Here is an 18,280-nt window from a genome sequence, read left to right as displayed (position 1 = left end):
AATAAGCAATCGTGATTGTTAAAAAAAAAAAAATTTAATTTGAATTTTGACATTTTGAATTCAAATTATGTTTTTCGCAATCACGAGTGTGTGTATGTAGGCGTGTGTGTTTGTGTATGGGGGGTATGTGTGTTTGCGTGTAGTGGTATGTGTATGTGTGTGTAGGCATGTGTGTTTGTCTGTGTGCTGGCATAAGTGTGTGGATAGTTGTGTATATGAATGTGTGTAAGTGTGTGTGGGGAGGGGGTATGTGTATGTGTGTGTAGGCATATGTGTTTGTGTCAGTGTGCAGGCATGAATGTGTGGGTAGTTGTGTGTATGTGTGTGTACGTGCGTGTGTGTGTGTAGCTGCGTATGTATGCGCGTGTGTGTAGGACATGGATGCAACCTGGAGACGGCTTTCGCTATAGGAGCAGCATCGTGAGGAGCCGGTCGACGGTGACAGGGTGCGGAGGGTGGCGGTGGGAAAATAAAAAGATAGGACATCAAAACAATCAAATGAGAACAATAAGCAATCGTGATTGCTCAAGATAACAAAGAAGAGAAAAGAAAAAAAAGGTCCAGAGTGGGCTTCGATCGTGCTATCTCTGGAGCACAAGATCGCGCCTTATTAACCAACTAGGCTAGAGGTGGCTCGTCAAGAGACTGACATTTTAAACTCATAAGGCGCCTAGGAGACTCCATGGCGACTTGAAATCAAATTTTCTCATAATTTTCTGAGTATTGCGTCGTATTACTTCAACCACGTAAGGTACTAGGAGTCCTCTTTCACCACAAAAAAAAAAAAAAAAAAATGACGTGAATCTCCGACCCCACGGTCGTGCCGTCTCCTTGTGAGACGAAATTGCGAAGAGAGAGATTATTATCTAATTGATTGCAAACAATTATGCTCCGTGTATTACATAGAAAGTGGCAGGAAAATTAACAGTAAACACGAAGGGAAAAGAGAGAGAGCGAGAGAAGGGGAAAAAAAAAAGCTTTCTTAGCAGGCGCTTGCATGTTACCAGAACCGGTATACATCCTATTCTTCGGATGGAGTCTTTTTCTTATGAAGGAAAGGGATCAATGTAATCTTTCCCAGACAGCTTTAGACGGCCATAAAAAACATCCCCAACATCCCCACCCCCAATATACCGCTCCTTATGACAGAATTCCAAGAAACATCAATTCCCAACAGAGATAGCTAGAGACATCACCTGCCCTTAAGGCTTAACTTTGGGCGAAGGACTACTCCACGAAGCTATTGTGTCCTAGTGACCACTGGAACAGCAAAACCATCTAATCATCATCCTCTCCGACCATCTTCCCCCAATTGCAGTTCTTTCAATGGAGAACGCCCGGCCAAGCTAATTTTTTTTTCTTTTATTTCCTTTTTTTTTTTTCAAAATAAAACTGACTTTGAAAAAAGAAAACGGTGCGAGTTAGATATGGCCCATGTGGAATTTTCCACATCTTCCGCATGGCCAGTCCGCCCCTGGATTTTTCATCTCATCAAGATCAAGTGCAATCAGGGAATAGAAGAGTTTGAAAGTAAGTAATGTATCGTGACTTTTGTTTTTCTTCTTGCTCAATATTTCTCTATTTTCTTACGTTGTGGCCTCACGCTATCCGCACTGAAGGTGCCTTTCTAACTGTAACCATTGAAATTGAAATCTTCCTGGTCGTCTGCCTTTGTTATTTTTGCGATTGAATTAAAAACGAATTGACAGAATTAGAATAAACAGAATTGATGAATTCATTATTACGACACATTTAAGTAGCGAAGCGCAGCGTCAACATTTTTTGTAAAATATATTGCATTTATAAAAGCAGTGACAAGTTTTGTTCGAGGTATCGTGTTTGCTTTTAATTCAAACGTTAATCAAATGACAAAAATTTTATCAAGCACTGAATTTATTTTGATGTCTAGGTACAAATAAAATTGTAATGTGTTCCAGTAAATTCTTCTTTCTGATATATGTTTACGAAAGAGAAATCTTCTTTATGAGTTTTTTATTTTTCTTTTTCCTTTATAAATGTAGTTCAATGTCAATGTTGTACATAAACGAACTTGTCTTATTTTTTTGTTTTGTTTTGTTTTCCTATTGAACTTGGCATTGCGAAGTTCAAATTTTTTACTCTCTGGAAACAAAATGTTATGTTTCCTAATGAACTTATGCTACTATTTTCCCCCATAAGAATACATTTATAAGTTGGATCGTTTAAAGTAAATTAAATAAACGTTCCCTTTTTTTTTCTTTATTGGAAACTAAACAGTTTTCATTTTTGCTGCAGAATGTAGCTAAATAAGGTTTCCTTTCCCTCCTAAATATTGTGAAGAACCTAGTGATGTAAAATACCTGGGTATTTATTTTTAGGGGTAAATACCCAGGGTATATACCCGGGTAAATACCCAAAACGGGTATTTACCTGGGTATTTATTTCAAAAATTTATATTCAACTAAAATACTTTTCTGTCTATTCCACTATGTATATATATATAACCAACCATAATACAAAACAATAAATTTCTGCCCAAAAATTGTATTTTTATCACATATTAAAAGAATCATTGTGTGAAACAACTTAGCAATCTAATATGATATTCACATTAAATGTGTTGGATATGCCTAATCAATGTCCCCATCTTCCTTTTTTGTTTTTCACTTTTCAAAGCAAAATTTAAAGTTTTACCGGTACAAATACAAAGTGAGTGACAAACTAACGCCTTCTAAATACTAAATGTCTATTGCGTTCTCCTTTTTAACATAGAACAAAATCATCCCAGTAAGCATATTTTCGGTCTTCTGGCTACTGCCAACTATCGAAGTTCGAAAGCATTAGAAATTAAAAGTGGAGAAAACAATTGGTTAACCTCTAAATTTAAATTTTAAAATTAACCAATTAACGATTTGATTAGAATTGCTTGGATCCATTATCATAGCAACACCATCCATGTATTGCCATCAGGTAGTAGCGTTGTTTGTGTACTGGCGGAGGATCACTTTTAAACAAATGTGATAGGCATTTAGTATTTAGGAGGCTTTGGACAAACTGATTACAACTCAAAGCCAAAATTAACTGATAGCATGATATTATGAAAAATCAAAGATGAAAAGTTGTGCTACGCCATCTATGTGACAAAATTAAACTTATATCCCTTTGCTTTACCCCATAAAAAATTAAATTATCGTGCCATCTTATTTAAGTTTTAGAATAGTTCATTCTAAATTCTGACAGTTTTTTTTTTGCTAAGATTTCATTACGTCTTTAATTAAAGAAATTATAATATATAAATTTTTATATTTTTAAATTTTCATTTTACAGTTTGTTTTAAAAAGAAAATCATCACCTTTTGATACCACCTAAAGTTTTTTTTTGGCAAAATGTGCAATTACTTAGAGATTTACCCTGCCTTTGGATAAATACCCAAAAAAATATTTACCTTCCCACCGGACATCACTAATTGCATGTATTAAAAATAGTTCGAATAAATTTTCATCATGAAGTACCCAGGAGCAAATGCAAATGAGCAAGGCAACAGAAAACAATATATATATTTTTTTGCTTATTAATGTGAAAACTGTTTCTATATTTGCCACGTTATCACTTAAACAACAATAAAATAAATAAATAACATAATAGTCTTAATAACTTCTCAGTAAATTCTTCCAAGCATCCCTCATGCTTCCTTTTTTTTCCCCCTTTTGGAGATGACTAACATAGATTGATTTTGAAATCCTGAAATTCATCATTAAATTGCTTATACTTGTTCAATTATGACATTGAAAAGAAAGATTCTTTGGTTCATGATATGTTTCTTTCATAATTTCATCAAGTCTTCCAATAAAAAATATTATAAACTGTGTAATACATATGTATGTATCAGTTTTACCAATTATTTCATATTTAGATTTTTTAAAAAATGCAGACTCACTTTTTGCATTTTTTTGTAAAATACCCAGTTTTTGGGTATTTACCCAGGCCTTGGGTAAATACCCGGGTAAATACCCAAAAAATATTTACCTACCCACTGGGTATTTACCCGATCCACATCACTAGAAGAACCCAAAGCAAAAGCCCCCCTCCCTCCCGAAAAAAAATGGAAAAAAATCCCTCTAAATACATTACCTTTAAAAATTTTAATGCCACAGTCTGCCCCTCCCCCCATGTAAACATCCCTGTCTAAATTGCGAAAATAGTAAAATGATGGAGAACACAGTTTTTCATTTTTAAATTCTTTAGTCTGCTTACATTCAAGAACAATTTTATAAAGACAGAATCGAAAACAACATTTTGTTTATTAATAATATCTTTGATTAGCCTTTTAGCGATATTTCAATAGTAAAGAAATTGGTATGGTTTACAAATTTTAGTGATAATCCAGTGTGCCAATTTCTGGACTTTTTTTTCCAGACTAGTATAATTGAAGCTCAGAGCAAACACGCAACCCATCCACATACCGAAATTTTACAAAGTACCCCACCCCTCAGAAATGCTATCTCCCAAAATGAGAATTTTGAAACTTTTATCTTTTTATAGCACCCTTTGTAAAATTTTGAATGGCATAAACAGAGCATAACCCTCTCTCCTCTTCCCGTTTTAGTAAAATAATTAGAATTAAATTGCTGAAATATTTACTTACCGAGATGGCAGACTGATTTTCTACTTAACAGAAACAAATACGCTGATAGTTAATCTAGGGACGTTTCCTAAGAGTGATGACGCAAAGTATCCCCCTTCCCCCCTCCTCATTTTACTCGGCATCCCCCAGTAGTTTCCCGATTATGAGACTTAAATCATTTTGAAACACCTTCCATAAAAATGTCAATATTGTAGTCTCCTCCATGAACCATCGCCCCCCTCCACCCGGGGCTGGCACCCTTGCTTCAGCTATAATTATATTAGGAAAAAATACTGAAACATTTTAACAACAAAATGACCACAGGCTGTTCTATGCAAAAACTTTAGTTGGGAAAGCTCATCCTAAGGGCGATAGCATCCTTTCTCACTATTTTAGAGCCCCCCCCCTCCTCCCCCCAAAAATGTTCCCCTTTAAATTGAGACTGAAATTCTTTTTAAATGCCTTCTTTTGAAATTTTCACTAGTGTAGTCTCCATCATGAGAACTCCCCCCACTTCCTCTTCCCCCGACGCACCCCAGCTTTAGCAAATTTTATTTGAATGAATTACCTGAATATTTATTTATTAAGTAGAATGCAGTAGTAACTTAAACAAGAGGTACCCACCCCCAAAAGTCATGCTCCTCCCCCCCCCCTGAAATTTTACCAAACATCTCCAAAAATACAACCTTCATAATGAGGAAAAATCCTTTAAAGAACAACTTCTCTAAACTATTCTTCTGTTTTTAAATTGTAAAAGAAATTCTAAATTTACTAACTTCTCTATTTTGTGCATATTTTACCAAATGGCATTTTATTTCACTGAAATAGTTCAGAAGTAGGTTTAATAATCAAATAAGAGACATGCAGTCCTTCAAAAATTTCTTTTGACAAATTTTACTATCCAGTTTCCTTTTTTCTTTCCAGGAACGATGAAAGGTCATACCAAATGCTAATGAAATATCTGACGAAATAAAGTAAAATACGAAACCACATTATTGCTAACAAACCAGTGCTAAAATTTTAATAAATTATTTTTTTTTTAAATGCTTTAAAAGTTATAGTGTACTATATTTTTTAAAGAAGAGTCAAGTAATGTTTGTGAGGCTTCGAAATATAAACAAACACCCCTGCCAGACATAGAACATGTTCCAGAATCTTTTAAAATGAAATAAGTTCGATCCGAAAAGGCAGCAAAATTAGCATGTAATCGCTGTTTAAAACGAGTCTGATTGAGAAACATAACATGCTCCCAGGGATGGATTTTCCTCAGATCTGACCTCACTTTTTCTCCGTTGATCAGCACACTATTCTTTCTAGTCTATAGTTAGGACTAATTATCATCAATTATATGACTATGTGATTACAAAACTTTGAAATATAAAAGAAAAAAATAAGCTATGACTTAATACATTTCACCAGTCAAAAGAACTAATTTCTGTGATCAAAAAAAGCTAAAATCCCGAAAATTAATAATATTTGACTTAGTGACTCTCTTGTAACCTCACAATTTATAATCTGCCACTTTTCACCTGTTAATTAGTAGAAAATTTATTTTTTAATTAAATTGACTCCGTAAGATCGTTAGTTACATGTTCGCTTGTCAGCCCCCCCCCCCCTTTTAAATCCTCCAAATGTTCTTAAATAATATAATTCAATGGATAAAAAGTTCAGTTATGCAGAAGGTGATAAGGAATTGTATCATTAAAAATCATTATTACGGTTACTTAACGAATTAGCTTCACAGATTTAGCAGAAGGCAGCTACTTAGCCCTTTGGTGCTCCCCTGGGTTAACAATGAATGGTCCTCCCAAGGTCCTCTTTTTAATCCTAAGTTAGTCCTCTCTCTCTTTAGTCTTCTTTTACACTTTTCCATGGCTAAAATGTGTTGGGAGTCCCTGCAGTTGTTTGAGATTCAATCTTCTTAAAATTTAAGTGATCTTTTTTAAAGACATGCTATTACTGAATGAAAATTCAGACTTTTTTTTTTTTTTTTTAACAGAGCTATTTGAAATATAATTCTGTCACAACATTGAATCTACATTCAATATAAAAGTCTTATATTTTTTCCCTGATCAGTTTTCTAACCTTAAAACTTCTTATTTATAATTTTCAAAAATTAAGAAGTTTAGTAATACTTGTCATTTTATTTACAATATGTAAGTCTTAAGGTTTTTAAAAGTATGTAATGACATAATAAAATCTATCTATTGCAGTATTTTCTGGTTTATCAAAAAGTCTTCCAGTTTCTTCTGGACTTTAAACATTAGTCTTTCTTTTTTTCACTTGATGATGTTAATAGGTTATATAGTGCACTAATAAGATTTTTATTCCTCAGTTAATTAAATGTCATGTCTTTCTTTTATCCATGTTAATATCCTTGCAGCAGCACTTTTTCATTAAAATAACCTATTGTAACAAAAATCAATAGAATAATACAAAGGAAATCTAATATTAATTAGCTATACATTTTACAAGAAAAGGGTTTAGTAAAACTCTCTCTGGTTGCGTTCGCCGACCTTGACTAGTCAACCAGTGACTAATTGGGTCATTCCATGTCAAAGCAACGAGCCTCACAACTTGACCATCACTAATTCCAACAAATTTCAGGGGATTGATTATATATATATAAAATGATACAGAAAAATATTTTTTTCAGATTTTTAAGTTCCCCGGTTTTTTGTGTAGGTCCTATGTAAAAAAAGGGGGGAAATACAAAAAACGAGGTTTTGGTTATTACAAAAAGTTAATTTTCTCAGCTTCTATTGGAACTAAAGAGTTCATTTTGGTTTTATTTTAAAGCTTTTGAAATGGGCTTTTATAGGATATGTCACATTATAAGGTTTGGGGTCATTAATATTTCAAGCTCACAAAAAATATAATTTGACCTTGAATATTTCAAAAAGTGTATTTTTTAAAAATCTGAAAAAAAATTATTTTTTACCCACTAATGCCCTGTATACAGTAGAACCTCGATTATCCGAAGTAATTAGGACCGAACCTACTTCGGATAATCGAAAACTTCGGATAATCGAGAATTCATCTATAATCATCTAGTTTAATATGTCGTCGTTCAACTGTTATGGCTATTTTTACTGTTAAAGAAATTAAAATTATAAATGAAAATTAATTTATTTCTGGAACAAAATTTACAATGGTTTAAATGGAAGTTTCATCTGGTGCAATTTCGCCGTCCTTTGCCGTGCAGCTCTATCCCGAAGTTTTCTTAAAATCATGAGTTCAGAGGAATCACACTGTTCCTGTTGTTCCAACCAAGCAAGACCTTTTGCAAAACTCTCAAATGCATCATTGTTACTTATCTTATTTGTTCCAGAATCATTCTCATCTTCATCATCATCATCATCTTCTTTTGGAGAATTCCGGACTTCTGCTATTAAGTCCTCATCATTGAGCAACTGGAAGCCTGCATCTTCCATGTCACAATTCAACCAATCTGTAATTTCTCTATCACCACAATTTTCAAAGCCTTTCATTGTGCTGAAAACGCTTGAAAACTCAGTAACAATATCTTTCGCAATGTCAGTAGCATTTTCATCTGTGCCACTTGAAAAATTCGGCAAAAGTTTTCTCCAACTTCGTCTTAGTGTCGATTGCGGCAAAGATTCCCACGCGTCACTGATCATATAAATGCAGTCTTTGATGTTGATAGTTTTCCAAAACTCAACTATTGAAACTGCACCAGATTCAGAATCTCCTTCAAAAAGTAATTTTCTGATAAACTGCTTTCGGTAACGTCGTTTTAAAGATTCTAAGACTCCCTGATCCATAGGCTGCAGCAGAGATGTTGTATTGGGGGGCAAAAATAAACACCGGATGTTACCAGATTTTAAAGAGTTATGTTCCGGATGAGCTGGACAGTTGTCGAATAACAGAAGCGCTCCATTCAAATGTTTTTTTTCTTGCCAAGATTTCACTGCAGGCACGAAAATATCAAAAAACCACTTGGAAAACAAATTGGAATCCATCCAAGCATTTTTTTGATTTAAATAGTGTACAGGAAGAGCAGATCTGTTTACATTCTTAAAACATCTCGGATTCTTACTTTTCCCAACAACAGCTAGTTCAAGCTTGTGGGAACCCGATGCGTTGGAGCAGGCTAAAACAGTGACCCTATCTTTCATTCGTTTCCTTCCGGGAGCAGAAGTTTCATTTACCGCAGCTAAAGTTTTTTCAGGAAGGGCCTTCCAATACAGTCCGGTTTCATCGCAGTTGTAAATTTGATCTGGGGATAAATTCTCATCTCTTATCAAATCTTCAATCTTTGCAACAAATGAATCAACTGCTGCGACATTTCCAGACAATTTTTCCCCCTCGATATTGAGTTGCCTTATACCATGGCGAATTTTGAATTTCTCTAACCAGCCACTACTGGCTTTGAAGTCATCAGAACCACCAAGCTTCGAGTTGAGAATCAAAGCTTTTTCTTGAATCATTGGTCCAGATAGGGGTATTCCTTCACATCTTTTCTGCACAAACCATTTGTACAAAGTCGCATCTAAATCTGTATGATCGGCTAATTTCATTGTTTTTCGGAATTTGGCACCTTTCGTGATATCAAACTCAGCAAAACACTTTTTAATTTTTTCCGAGTTTCTTTTCATTTCGCTCACGGTTGACACACCAACGTGAAACTCTTTCGCAAGTTTTGTAACAGCTTCACCAGATTCTAGTCTCGTTACAATATCATATTTTTCCTGTATGGTTAATACGATTCTTTTTCTCTTAATGGAAGCCATCATAAAGAAGAAAACATGAGTTTCAAAAATAAGAAAAACAATGCGTTAGTTCTATCAGATCCCCCGGCAGGTCAAAACTACCAACTTCACTGATAGCACTCAAGAAAATTCTGATCGAAAATGTAGGAGCAGAAAAAGAGAACCCACAGATTAGCACGAAATTTCCGGGAAATTTCGAATTCTGGCCAGCTGCCCAGCCCAACGCGACAGAGAACAGCAAACGGGTTTTCCTTCTTTTCCCTTTTCCTGGAATAGGTTCACAAAGGATAAGTGACACAGAGTGACCTCCCCCTTTTCAAATTCTGCTGCGAAGAAAACTTCTCTGCTCTTGAGATTACAAAAGAGGTGATTCTTTGCACTTGCTTACAATCAGACGGTGCAATAACATTTTATTGTTCTGGGCCTCGGCAGTATGACCTTCCAAATTTCGAAATTACATGTGTTTTTGTTTACAACAGGAACGCTTGAAAGTAGGGGAGAGTATACTCATACCAAGAATTGAGCTAGTGAGAAGGAATTCCAAACTATTTATCTGCACTCGTAGTTTGGAAAAAACGGCTGACATGCAAAAGAAATGTGGGGAGAAAAAAATTTAAAAATGGATGTTCGTTTAGAGAAAATTTTAGATAATAATAGGAAAAAAAACGAGAATTGAAACCGACTTCGGTTAACGGAGAGTTTTGGTTAATAGAGGTTCGGATAAGAGAGGTTCTACTGTATGTGGAAAACATTTCATAATGGGATTACAATGGGATCATTGTAAAAAAAAAAAGTGAACATATATCTACTTACTACTTAAATGCAATTTGTAGCGTTTCCGAAAATATTTACAGAAGGACACAAGTTATTTTTACAACTTTTGATTAGCATTGTCCATTTCTTCCTGACAAGTTATAAGTTATATATCGTCTTGACAAGTTATAAACTCTTCCTGTGGGATTTATCCTGGGATCCACTTTTGATATTACATCATCTACAGGTACATTCAGAATATCCTCTACGTCTGGATAGTAAAAAGAATATGAAGGTCCATGTGGATGCAAGAATTTTATCTTAAGTGTTTGATTTTCTTCATCAGAGTCTAAAACGCAACCTAACCACCAATGTCCATCATACCTGCAGTTTAAAAACCCGACCATTTCTGCGAATTCAATATAATCCCGAGCAGCTTTTACATATTCTATTCTTGAATTTTTTGAAAATGAAAATATTTTGACTTCAATGTGATTCATGTTCAGTGGAATAAAAGAATAGAGTTTCTGAGTACCTGGTATTCTTCTTGCAGTCATTAATCTGTTTTTCAAAGTTTCCTCTTCTTTATGTTCTTCAGTTGTACTATATTGAAAATGTCTTAATGTGATCTTTTGCCCATTCATACAGCTGTCGAGGAGTCATAATTTGGTCATTATGTATCGTTTGAAGACTAGCTCTCACTGCTAGTCTTTTCACAGTGCCTCCTACACCATCGCATGCACTTTTGCCGTGTGATGTTGCAAAAAAGTGACTGGGAAACTTTAGTATAATTCAAAAACCAACAACATATTTATTTGATCACAGTGTTGTTCTTGTTTAGTGCATGATTTTAAAAAGAGCAAAGGAATATTTAAAATGAAAAGGAATTGGAGGTGAACCATTTAGAATGAAAAAGTCATGTAATTTTTTTTTATTTTTAGTAGATATACATATGATACTAACAAATATTTTTCATTCAAAAAAAAAAAGTGTTATGCCATTTCAACAATAAATATGCCAGCAAAAAAAATTTTTCTATAAAATTCATATAATAAAACTATTCTTTTTAATATTGATATTAATTTTAATTTATGTTCAGTACATATGTGTAGTATATAATACCCCTTAATAATGTGTTAATTTTAATATATTATTAAAAAAATATTTGCTGCAGTATGGTTAATTTTTTAAAAAATATATATATAAAAGGAAACTTAAATGCCGATTTTGTACTGAAATGGTAAGTTACATTTTATTTTATAACTTAGCATCCCATGGCAATCCCATGTTTATATGCTCGTATATTGTAAAAAATAGATGTAGGAATAACATATTTTTTTTAAAGAAAAATTGAAATACACTTTCTGAAATATAGAAGGTCAAAGTGTTTGACCTTGAAATTAAAAAATCAAGAAATATAAGCATGTCACATATCAAATAAAAGGTCCATTCATGCACTTTCTAAAAACACCAAAAGCAATATTCTGCGACAATACGGGAACAAATAATGACTCATTATATGATTAGCAAAATGCAAAATTTTACATTTTTTGCTTATCTTTGGATCAAATTATCTCAGAAACTAAAATAGATAGAGACTTATTATTGTGTATTTATTCCTTTTTATGTAAACCTAACAATTGAGCCAAATATAAAAAAAATTTGAGAAGGTCAGGTTGAAAATGCCATTTTTTTTCGTTGATTTGACATGGAACGACCCAATTGGTAACTAACCGCAGCATTCTATTAGAGCTAAAGGTTAACTGATTGCTACCAATGTCGTTCTATGAGCCTCACCGGTTGATCTACCAATCAACCGCAATTTAAACTGATTCATTAGCTTAAGTAACCCGTGATCAACTGGACGTGCTTAGTGAAGCATTGGTTGGCGAACAACCAGTTGGTAACTGCTGACGTCAATAGCTGTCATGTGATCAACCGACTGGTGAGAACAAGTTTACTAAAATAATAACACAGGCCTGCAATCAAAATAATTATTAAAAACCAATAGCTGATTCCGATAGATTTTTGGACGCTGATTTCGGGAAAAATTGTCAAAAAATTCGATCACGTGTACCAGTTTTGAGAAATTGAAAATTTTCAATTTTTGAAGCCCGACCATTAAATAGTGTTAAACTTAAGGAAATAGATGCACATAAAATGTAATAAATTGTCCTTATGGCAAAAAATAAAGATTTTTCTATCTAAGGGACATTTAAAAAAAAAACAAAAGATGCAATTTTTATGTTAATTAATATGGCTAATTTTTTGTTTCAACTGAGTTGTCTTAAAAATTGCTCTAATTTGTAGTAAAAGTAAGTAGGTTAAAAATCCTCATAGAAATTCAGTTATCATAAGATGATGGTTTACTTATTTTTCTCACCCCTCCCTCCCCTTATTTTATACTTCTGCTCTCAATTTTTTATAAAGGGGTTATATCTGGGCAGGGTTCCTTTCCCACGGCAGATAAGCATGCCTAATATTATGGTTTTCATAATTTTAAAGTTTTAACTTATCTGTTAAATATATATTAAGTATCTAAGGGCTTATATGAATTCATCTGATTTCTTTTGTTATATTTTGGGGAGGAGAATTTGTGAGAAGCTTTAAAGAAATGAAGCAGATTTTTTGAATTGAGTATATTATGCATATTTCGGTGTAAATTTTGATGACCATGATAAGTCATAGGCCCCACATAAAGTATGTTACGCTTGGGGTGTGTGGAATATGTAAGGAAGTGATAAAAAGGGATGAAACAGCCTTTCCGTTTCGGAAAAGTAAAATTGAGTAAGACATACATGAATCCAGGCTATACAGTAGAAGACCGTTATAACGCAGAACTGTATAACGCAATTCTCTACCTATAAACTGCACTACTTTTCAGAAGTAAACAATAAGTTTTGAAGTTTAAAAAAATCCCTCTGTTTTGCTTTGCAAAAATAAAAATTGTTAGGCAAATTGAATTTTGAAAGTTTTTCATCTTTCCATCTTATTTCAAAGCTTTTAAATTGAAAATTAGTACTCATAGTAAACAGAAAATACTAGATGACTCTTGAAAATGCGGCTGTTATGCAAACCATGAAGCTAGCAGAAGTGCAGGATTTTCAGTGGCCCCGACTCCATAGGGCTTGAGGGGGCCCGAGCCCCCTCAATAGTTTGTTTTGGGGGGCAGAGCCCCCTCAATAATTTAAGAACATTATTTGTCATATTATGGTTTCTAAAATCACAAAATTATGTTGGTATTTTTTACTTTTCTTGTTTGAAGATAGTTACATTGTAAAATACATTCAGTAATGAATTAAAACAAATAACTATTGCGGAAGTAAGCAGGTTAATTGAAAACGAATGGTGGAAGACGTGATAGTTTTCTTCAATTATTAGAGTTAATAAAGTAATCTGTATTAACTTTTTTAACTCTATTAAAGCATTAATTTTGAGACATTATTTTTATTTAATGAACTCTGAGCCTTATTCAAAGAGCTATGTATTCACTGCTTTGTAATAGACTAAAAGCATAATTATCACTGTAAATTAAATTAGCTTTTTGCGAAAATACCATGCGTGTTTTTTTTTTTTTTTTTTCAAAGCCAAAAATGTGTCGTCTTGTCGAGTTTCTCAGAGTGTCGATTTACCAAGAGTCTCTAATGTTAATCATGTGACTCTAAAATGCTTAAAAAACATTAAAACTCACTATTTTTTATCTCGAATTTTAGAAAATTTCTCCTGGCAAGGCCCCCGTTATGGCACCCTCCCCGAAATAGTTGTTATAAATTGGTGCCACTGGGAGTTCCTTTCCATGCAAGTCAAGTTCACTACCTTGTACAGTGGCGTAGCATAGCTATGGCACGTCATGGCTCCCCACAAAATGGAACTGTAAAATTATCCCTCACTTAAGGCAAGTGACATGATCTAATTGAAGCAGAAAATTTGTGTACCAATTTTTAGATTGTTTTACTTTGAAAACGCCATGTCACATATTGTTTGTTTGTATAAATTATACATACCTAAAAAATATGTAAATTGGCATTTTCAAGGCACAAAAATCTGAATTTTTTTCGGGGGAGGGGAGCTTCGTGCTTTAACATACTTCTTAGACCCCGGTTACATCTGGACCCCCCAACAATTTTTCCAAGTCGGCGCCCCTGAGGATTTTGATTGTGAAACATATTTATTTGTGAATAACTAATTGTAATATTGGTGCTTTAATACTCATTGCAGATAAAACTCATTCTGAAATGCTAATATATAGATATATTCTGAATATTAGTTTCATAATTTGCGAAATGATCTATATAGCGCAAAAACCTGTAGAATGCAAAAGCTCTGGTTCCAAGGTGTGCGTTATAACAGTCTTCTACTGTATTGAACAATAGCAGCTGTTCTAATTATTATTTAAAAATATATATACATATATATATATATTTAGCATGACATTTCCCATTGTTTGATACATAAATTAGCTTGTAAATAATAAACCTACAGACATTTTTTAAAAAAAGCTTCTTTCTCCCAAAATATGCATTTTTGTCCATATTTAAACCCATTTTGTAAAATATCCTTATGTGATTGAGAAAAGTGGATTAAATATTTGAAATCAGTGCACCAAATAGTATAAAAATCCATCCATTACCGTACAATCCCTTTTTCATGACCCGAATTTTGTAGGCCTGTGTAATTACTGAAATTGTTGTTTACTTATCTCGAAATTGTCTAGCAGGGCTAGACAATCCCCATAAATCCAAAAATCTCCAAGATGTCCAGAAAAAATTGTGGGTTGCAAAGGACCTCATCCTTTGTAAAACCAGAGCAAGTCAAGATGTGAGCATGAGAGGACTCACACCCTCCTCAGCAGCAGACCTTGCCAGGGAGAATTACTGAAGTATTTTCATATAAAGTACATTACTGTATCAATGACAAAAATTTCTAGCTTTGCCACTGTGAGTAAGAATCTTGTTGTGCTAACTGAATTTTGTTTCCTTTGAAAAGTAAAATAGGGAAGTTTTCGATTTTTCAATTTTATTTTTATATGATAGAGTAACATGTATGAACATCATAGGTGAAAAAAATTTTGCGATACGTTAAGTAGTTTTTTTTTTAATTAATTTTTAAAGTTCAAGCCCTTGTGACGTCAAATAGCATAGGAAGTGACGTCATGCGCTCTTCCGATAGGAGAGAAACGCTAGCCAACCGGTTCCCATGTCATGGGAGAAACCGAAGAACGTGCTTTCGACTTCGAAGACAAAACGTAAAAGGCTTATCTTCTCGCATTTAACTCCTTGCGTTTCTGGAACATTAAACCTCTCATCCTCTCATAAATATTCGAATGTCATCATTGATATTACTTGAGGAAGATTATTTAGATTGTGCTTTAACGAATCCAACCTCCATAGTGTGTTCAAAAGGATTTTTGAATTTCTAAAAAATAAAAATATCAGCACGCTCAAAATGTCCCTTGCGAAAACAAGACATCTTCGGCGGAAGGCTGCCCATTCGCGCCCTGTGACGTGGGCTTGTGACGTTTCAGAAGAGCGCACTTTTGCGCGTGGATTTTTAAAAAATCATTAAAAATCAACCACGGTGTTTTAAAATTCAGCGATGGTGAATTTTTTAGTTTTGAGGGTCAATTAACAATATCCAATAGCCAAAATATGAACATTTAATAGGTTGCAACTTCCCTATTAAGTTCAAAAATGCAACTTTTTTTTCCATGAAGCAGCTAAAATATTATTTCATGTTAAATTTTTTTTTTTTTTTAATCAAGAAAAGAATGTGTACTAGTAATTATTTCTTTTTTGTATTTAGGTCTGCACATAACTTTAGATTTGAACTCTTCTGATGATGGATGATGAGCCAAAAAGAAAGTTTAATGAAATTGATGATGATGTTCCCGAAGAAGACCAAATATTTTCTTCTCGTATCAAAAGATTCCCCATCATTACTCCTGAGGAGGTTGAAAGTAAGATTAAATATTTTTTCAACCTTTTTTTGTGAACAGTATTTATGTGCAAGAAGTGCGGCATCAAACCTTTTTTTTTATAAGAATGAAAAATAGTGTAACATATGTGATTAAAGGGTGAAAAGGAAGCTTGACATTTTGTGACAAAGATAAGAGAGGGGGGATAAGGATCAAAATGGTGAAAAAAAGTCACATCATTTAGACAGATAGCCTCTAAAGAAATTATATTTTATTTTTGTCCCGGTTGCCACACAAATGTTCAATGCCACCGACTAAGGGGAATCATTTAGTTTCCAATAACCTATGCTGTTTAATCACATTAAGTAATTTTAAAAAGAAAAAAATATTTTTATATAAAAATGCAAATTAATAGTGCAACTTTTTTTTTTTTTTTTAATTTTCAATGCAACTCATTTTTTGTGTCATTTCATGAAATTTCATTTTCATTGATAGAAATGATGAAGGAAAGTGAAGAAAAGGATCCAGAGGTGATAAAAGAAGTTGAAATTGAAGTTGAAGAGATAAAACCAAGCAGAGGAAGAAGAGGTAAATATTTTTATTTGATACTAGTGGTACCCGCACGGCTTTGCCCATAATAGAAAAATTAAAAGGTCTTTTGGTTCGCCTGTACATTAACAAATAATGTATGGTGAATTTTCTCGGCAATTGACTTGTACCCATGTTATGGTTCCACGTTATGATAATTTTGCATTTACTTTTTTCGTCCATCTTATGATAATTTTGTTCTTAAAATTGGAATAGAAAAAGAACTACATTGAATTTTTGAAAAATCGCTTCAAGGGGCACACCCCCATGCTACAAACTAACATTGTGCCAAATTTCATGAAAATCGGCCGAACGGTCTAGGCGATATGCGCGTCACAGAGATCCAGACATCCTCTGGACATCCAGACAGAGAGACTTTCAGCTTTATTATTAGTTAAGAGTACAAATGCTTTAAGCATAGTTTGCTCTTTTGAATTCATCTGTCTACTGGCTATTTGATATTATTTCACAATTATTCAACTTTGATGATGAAATTATAGGTACAAGAGATCAGAAATTTATTTTCTAGTGTGTTCAGGGATTTAAAAAAAACAACAAAAAAAAAGCCTGTCACTTCAAAATGGAAGGGGGGGGGGAGAGGCTAGGTGCTCGATGCAAATTATGTCAAGAAACAACAAAAACCTCTCCTGCTTAAAGGCAATACACTAATTTTTCCAAGCCAGGAGGCAGGTAATTGCTCCCTCCTAACTCCCTTAAATGACAGGCCCGCTTAAAGAAAAAAAAAAAAAACAATAATAGTAATAATTATAGAAAAGAGAGATCAGAGCAGCAGGCTTTTTTGACTAAAGCCAGTCTTTATCGCCCACTTTTTGTTCCTTACTACCTATATTTAATTCTTATAAATGATGATTTACGTTACAAAAGATTTGTTCGTGAGAAACAGAACTCAAATATTTTTATGAAATAATAATTGTTCGGATTTTTGTTCTTCTTGCCTCTTTATATGTCTCACAAGTTTACTTAGTGCCTTAAAATTTTGGATCCAATGTTTTAGATCTCATAGGCAGAGGTAGGAGTTGTCCTAATTTTCCTAAAATGTTCATTATTTTACGCTTCATTTTTTACAGAAATAAAAAGTTCCACCTAAATTTGTACAGTTGTCTGTAGTAGATATCACTTGTCTGTCAAGAAACTAAACCTGGTAGGGTATCAAATCAGTAAATTAGTCACCAGCATCAAAGCGTATGAAACTGTAGACTTGTAAATTTAAAATTTTATTTAGTAGTCTGCGATCAAATAACACTTTATTATTAATTGCCACTTCATCCAGAATCCATTTTTATGAAAACAATAATACAATCTCGAGGCTCTATGGTAAAAGTATTGGCATATGCAAGTTGTAGTTACTTATTATGCATACTTACTATAAAACGGAAAAAAGAACTTTTTAAAATTAATATTTAAAGCATGTGCACATGAATTTAAAAAAAAAATAAATTTTTGAAAACATTTTCTAAAGAATTTTGGTTTGATATAGAAAGCCTTATCTTCACTTGTGACATTTTTCTTATTGAAGATAAAATTGCCTCTTGAACTCGGAAAGAGAGGGTAAAAATTTTGCCATGTTCATAAGATTTATGACAAGATGAACTTAAGATTCACTTACGATTTTCTTTGAAAAGAAAAAACTGTAGGATGGGAGGATTCAATCTATAACAAAATTAACAA

At 33.4% G+C, this 18,280-nt stretch overlaps 1 protein-coding gene across 1 annotated transcript in view; it reads left to right on the top strand.

Annotated features, from left to right (window-relative positions):
- Window positions 1-1,670: 1,670 nt before the first annotated feature.
- Window positions 1,671-18,280, top strand: part of LOC129230512 (uncharacterized) — a 37,039-nt gene continuing 20,429 nt past the window's right edge. Inside the window, exons 1-3 of the mRNA XM_054864914.1 lie at window positions 1,671-1,830; window positions 15,892-16,045; window positions 16,499-16,591. Coding sequence (XP_054720889.1) covers window positions 15,925-16,045; window positions 16,499-16,591 — 214 coding nt within the window. The 5' untranslated portion in view covers window positions 1,671-1,830; window positions 15,892-15,924. The remainder of the gene's footprint in view (window positions 1,831-15,891; window positions 16,046-16,498; window positions 16,592-18,280) is intronic.

Source organism: Uloborus diversus, chromosome 9, assembly GCF_026930045.1.
Source record: "Uloborus diversus isolate 005 chromosome 9, Udiv.v.3.1, whole genome shotgun sequence".
Classification (NCBI taxonomy): Eukaryota; Metazoa; Arthropoda; class Arachnida; order Araneae; family Uloboridae; genus Uloborus; species Uloborus diversus.
The sequence above is the reverse complement of the archived record's forward strand: the minus strand, read 5'-3'. Positions and strand labels throughout refer to the sequence as shown.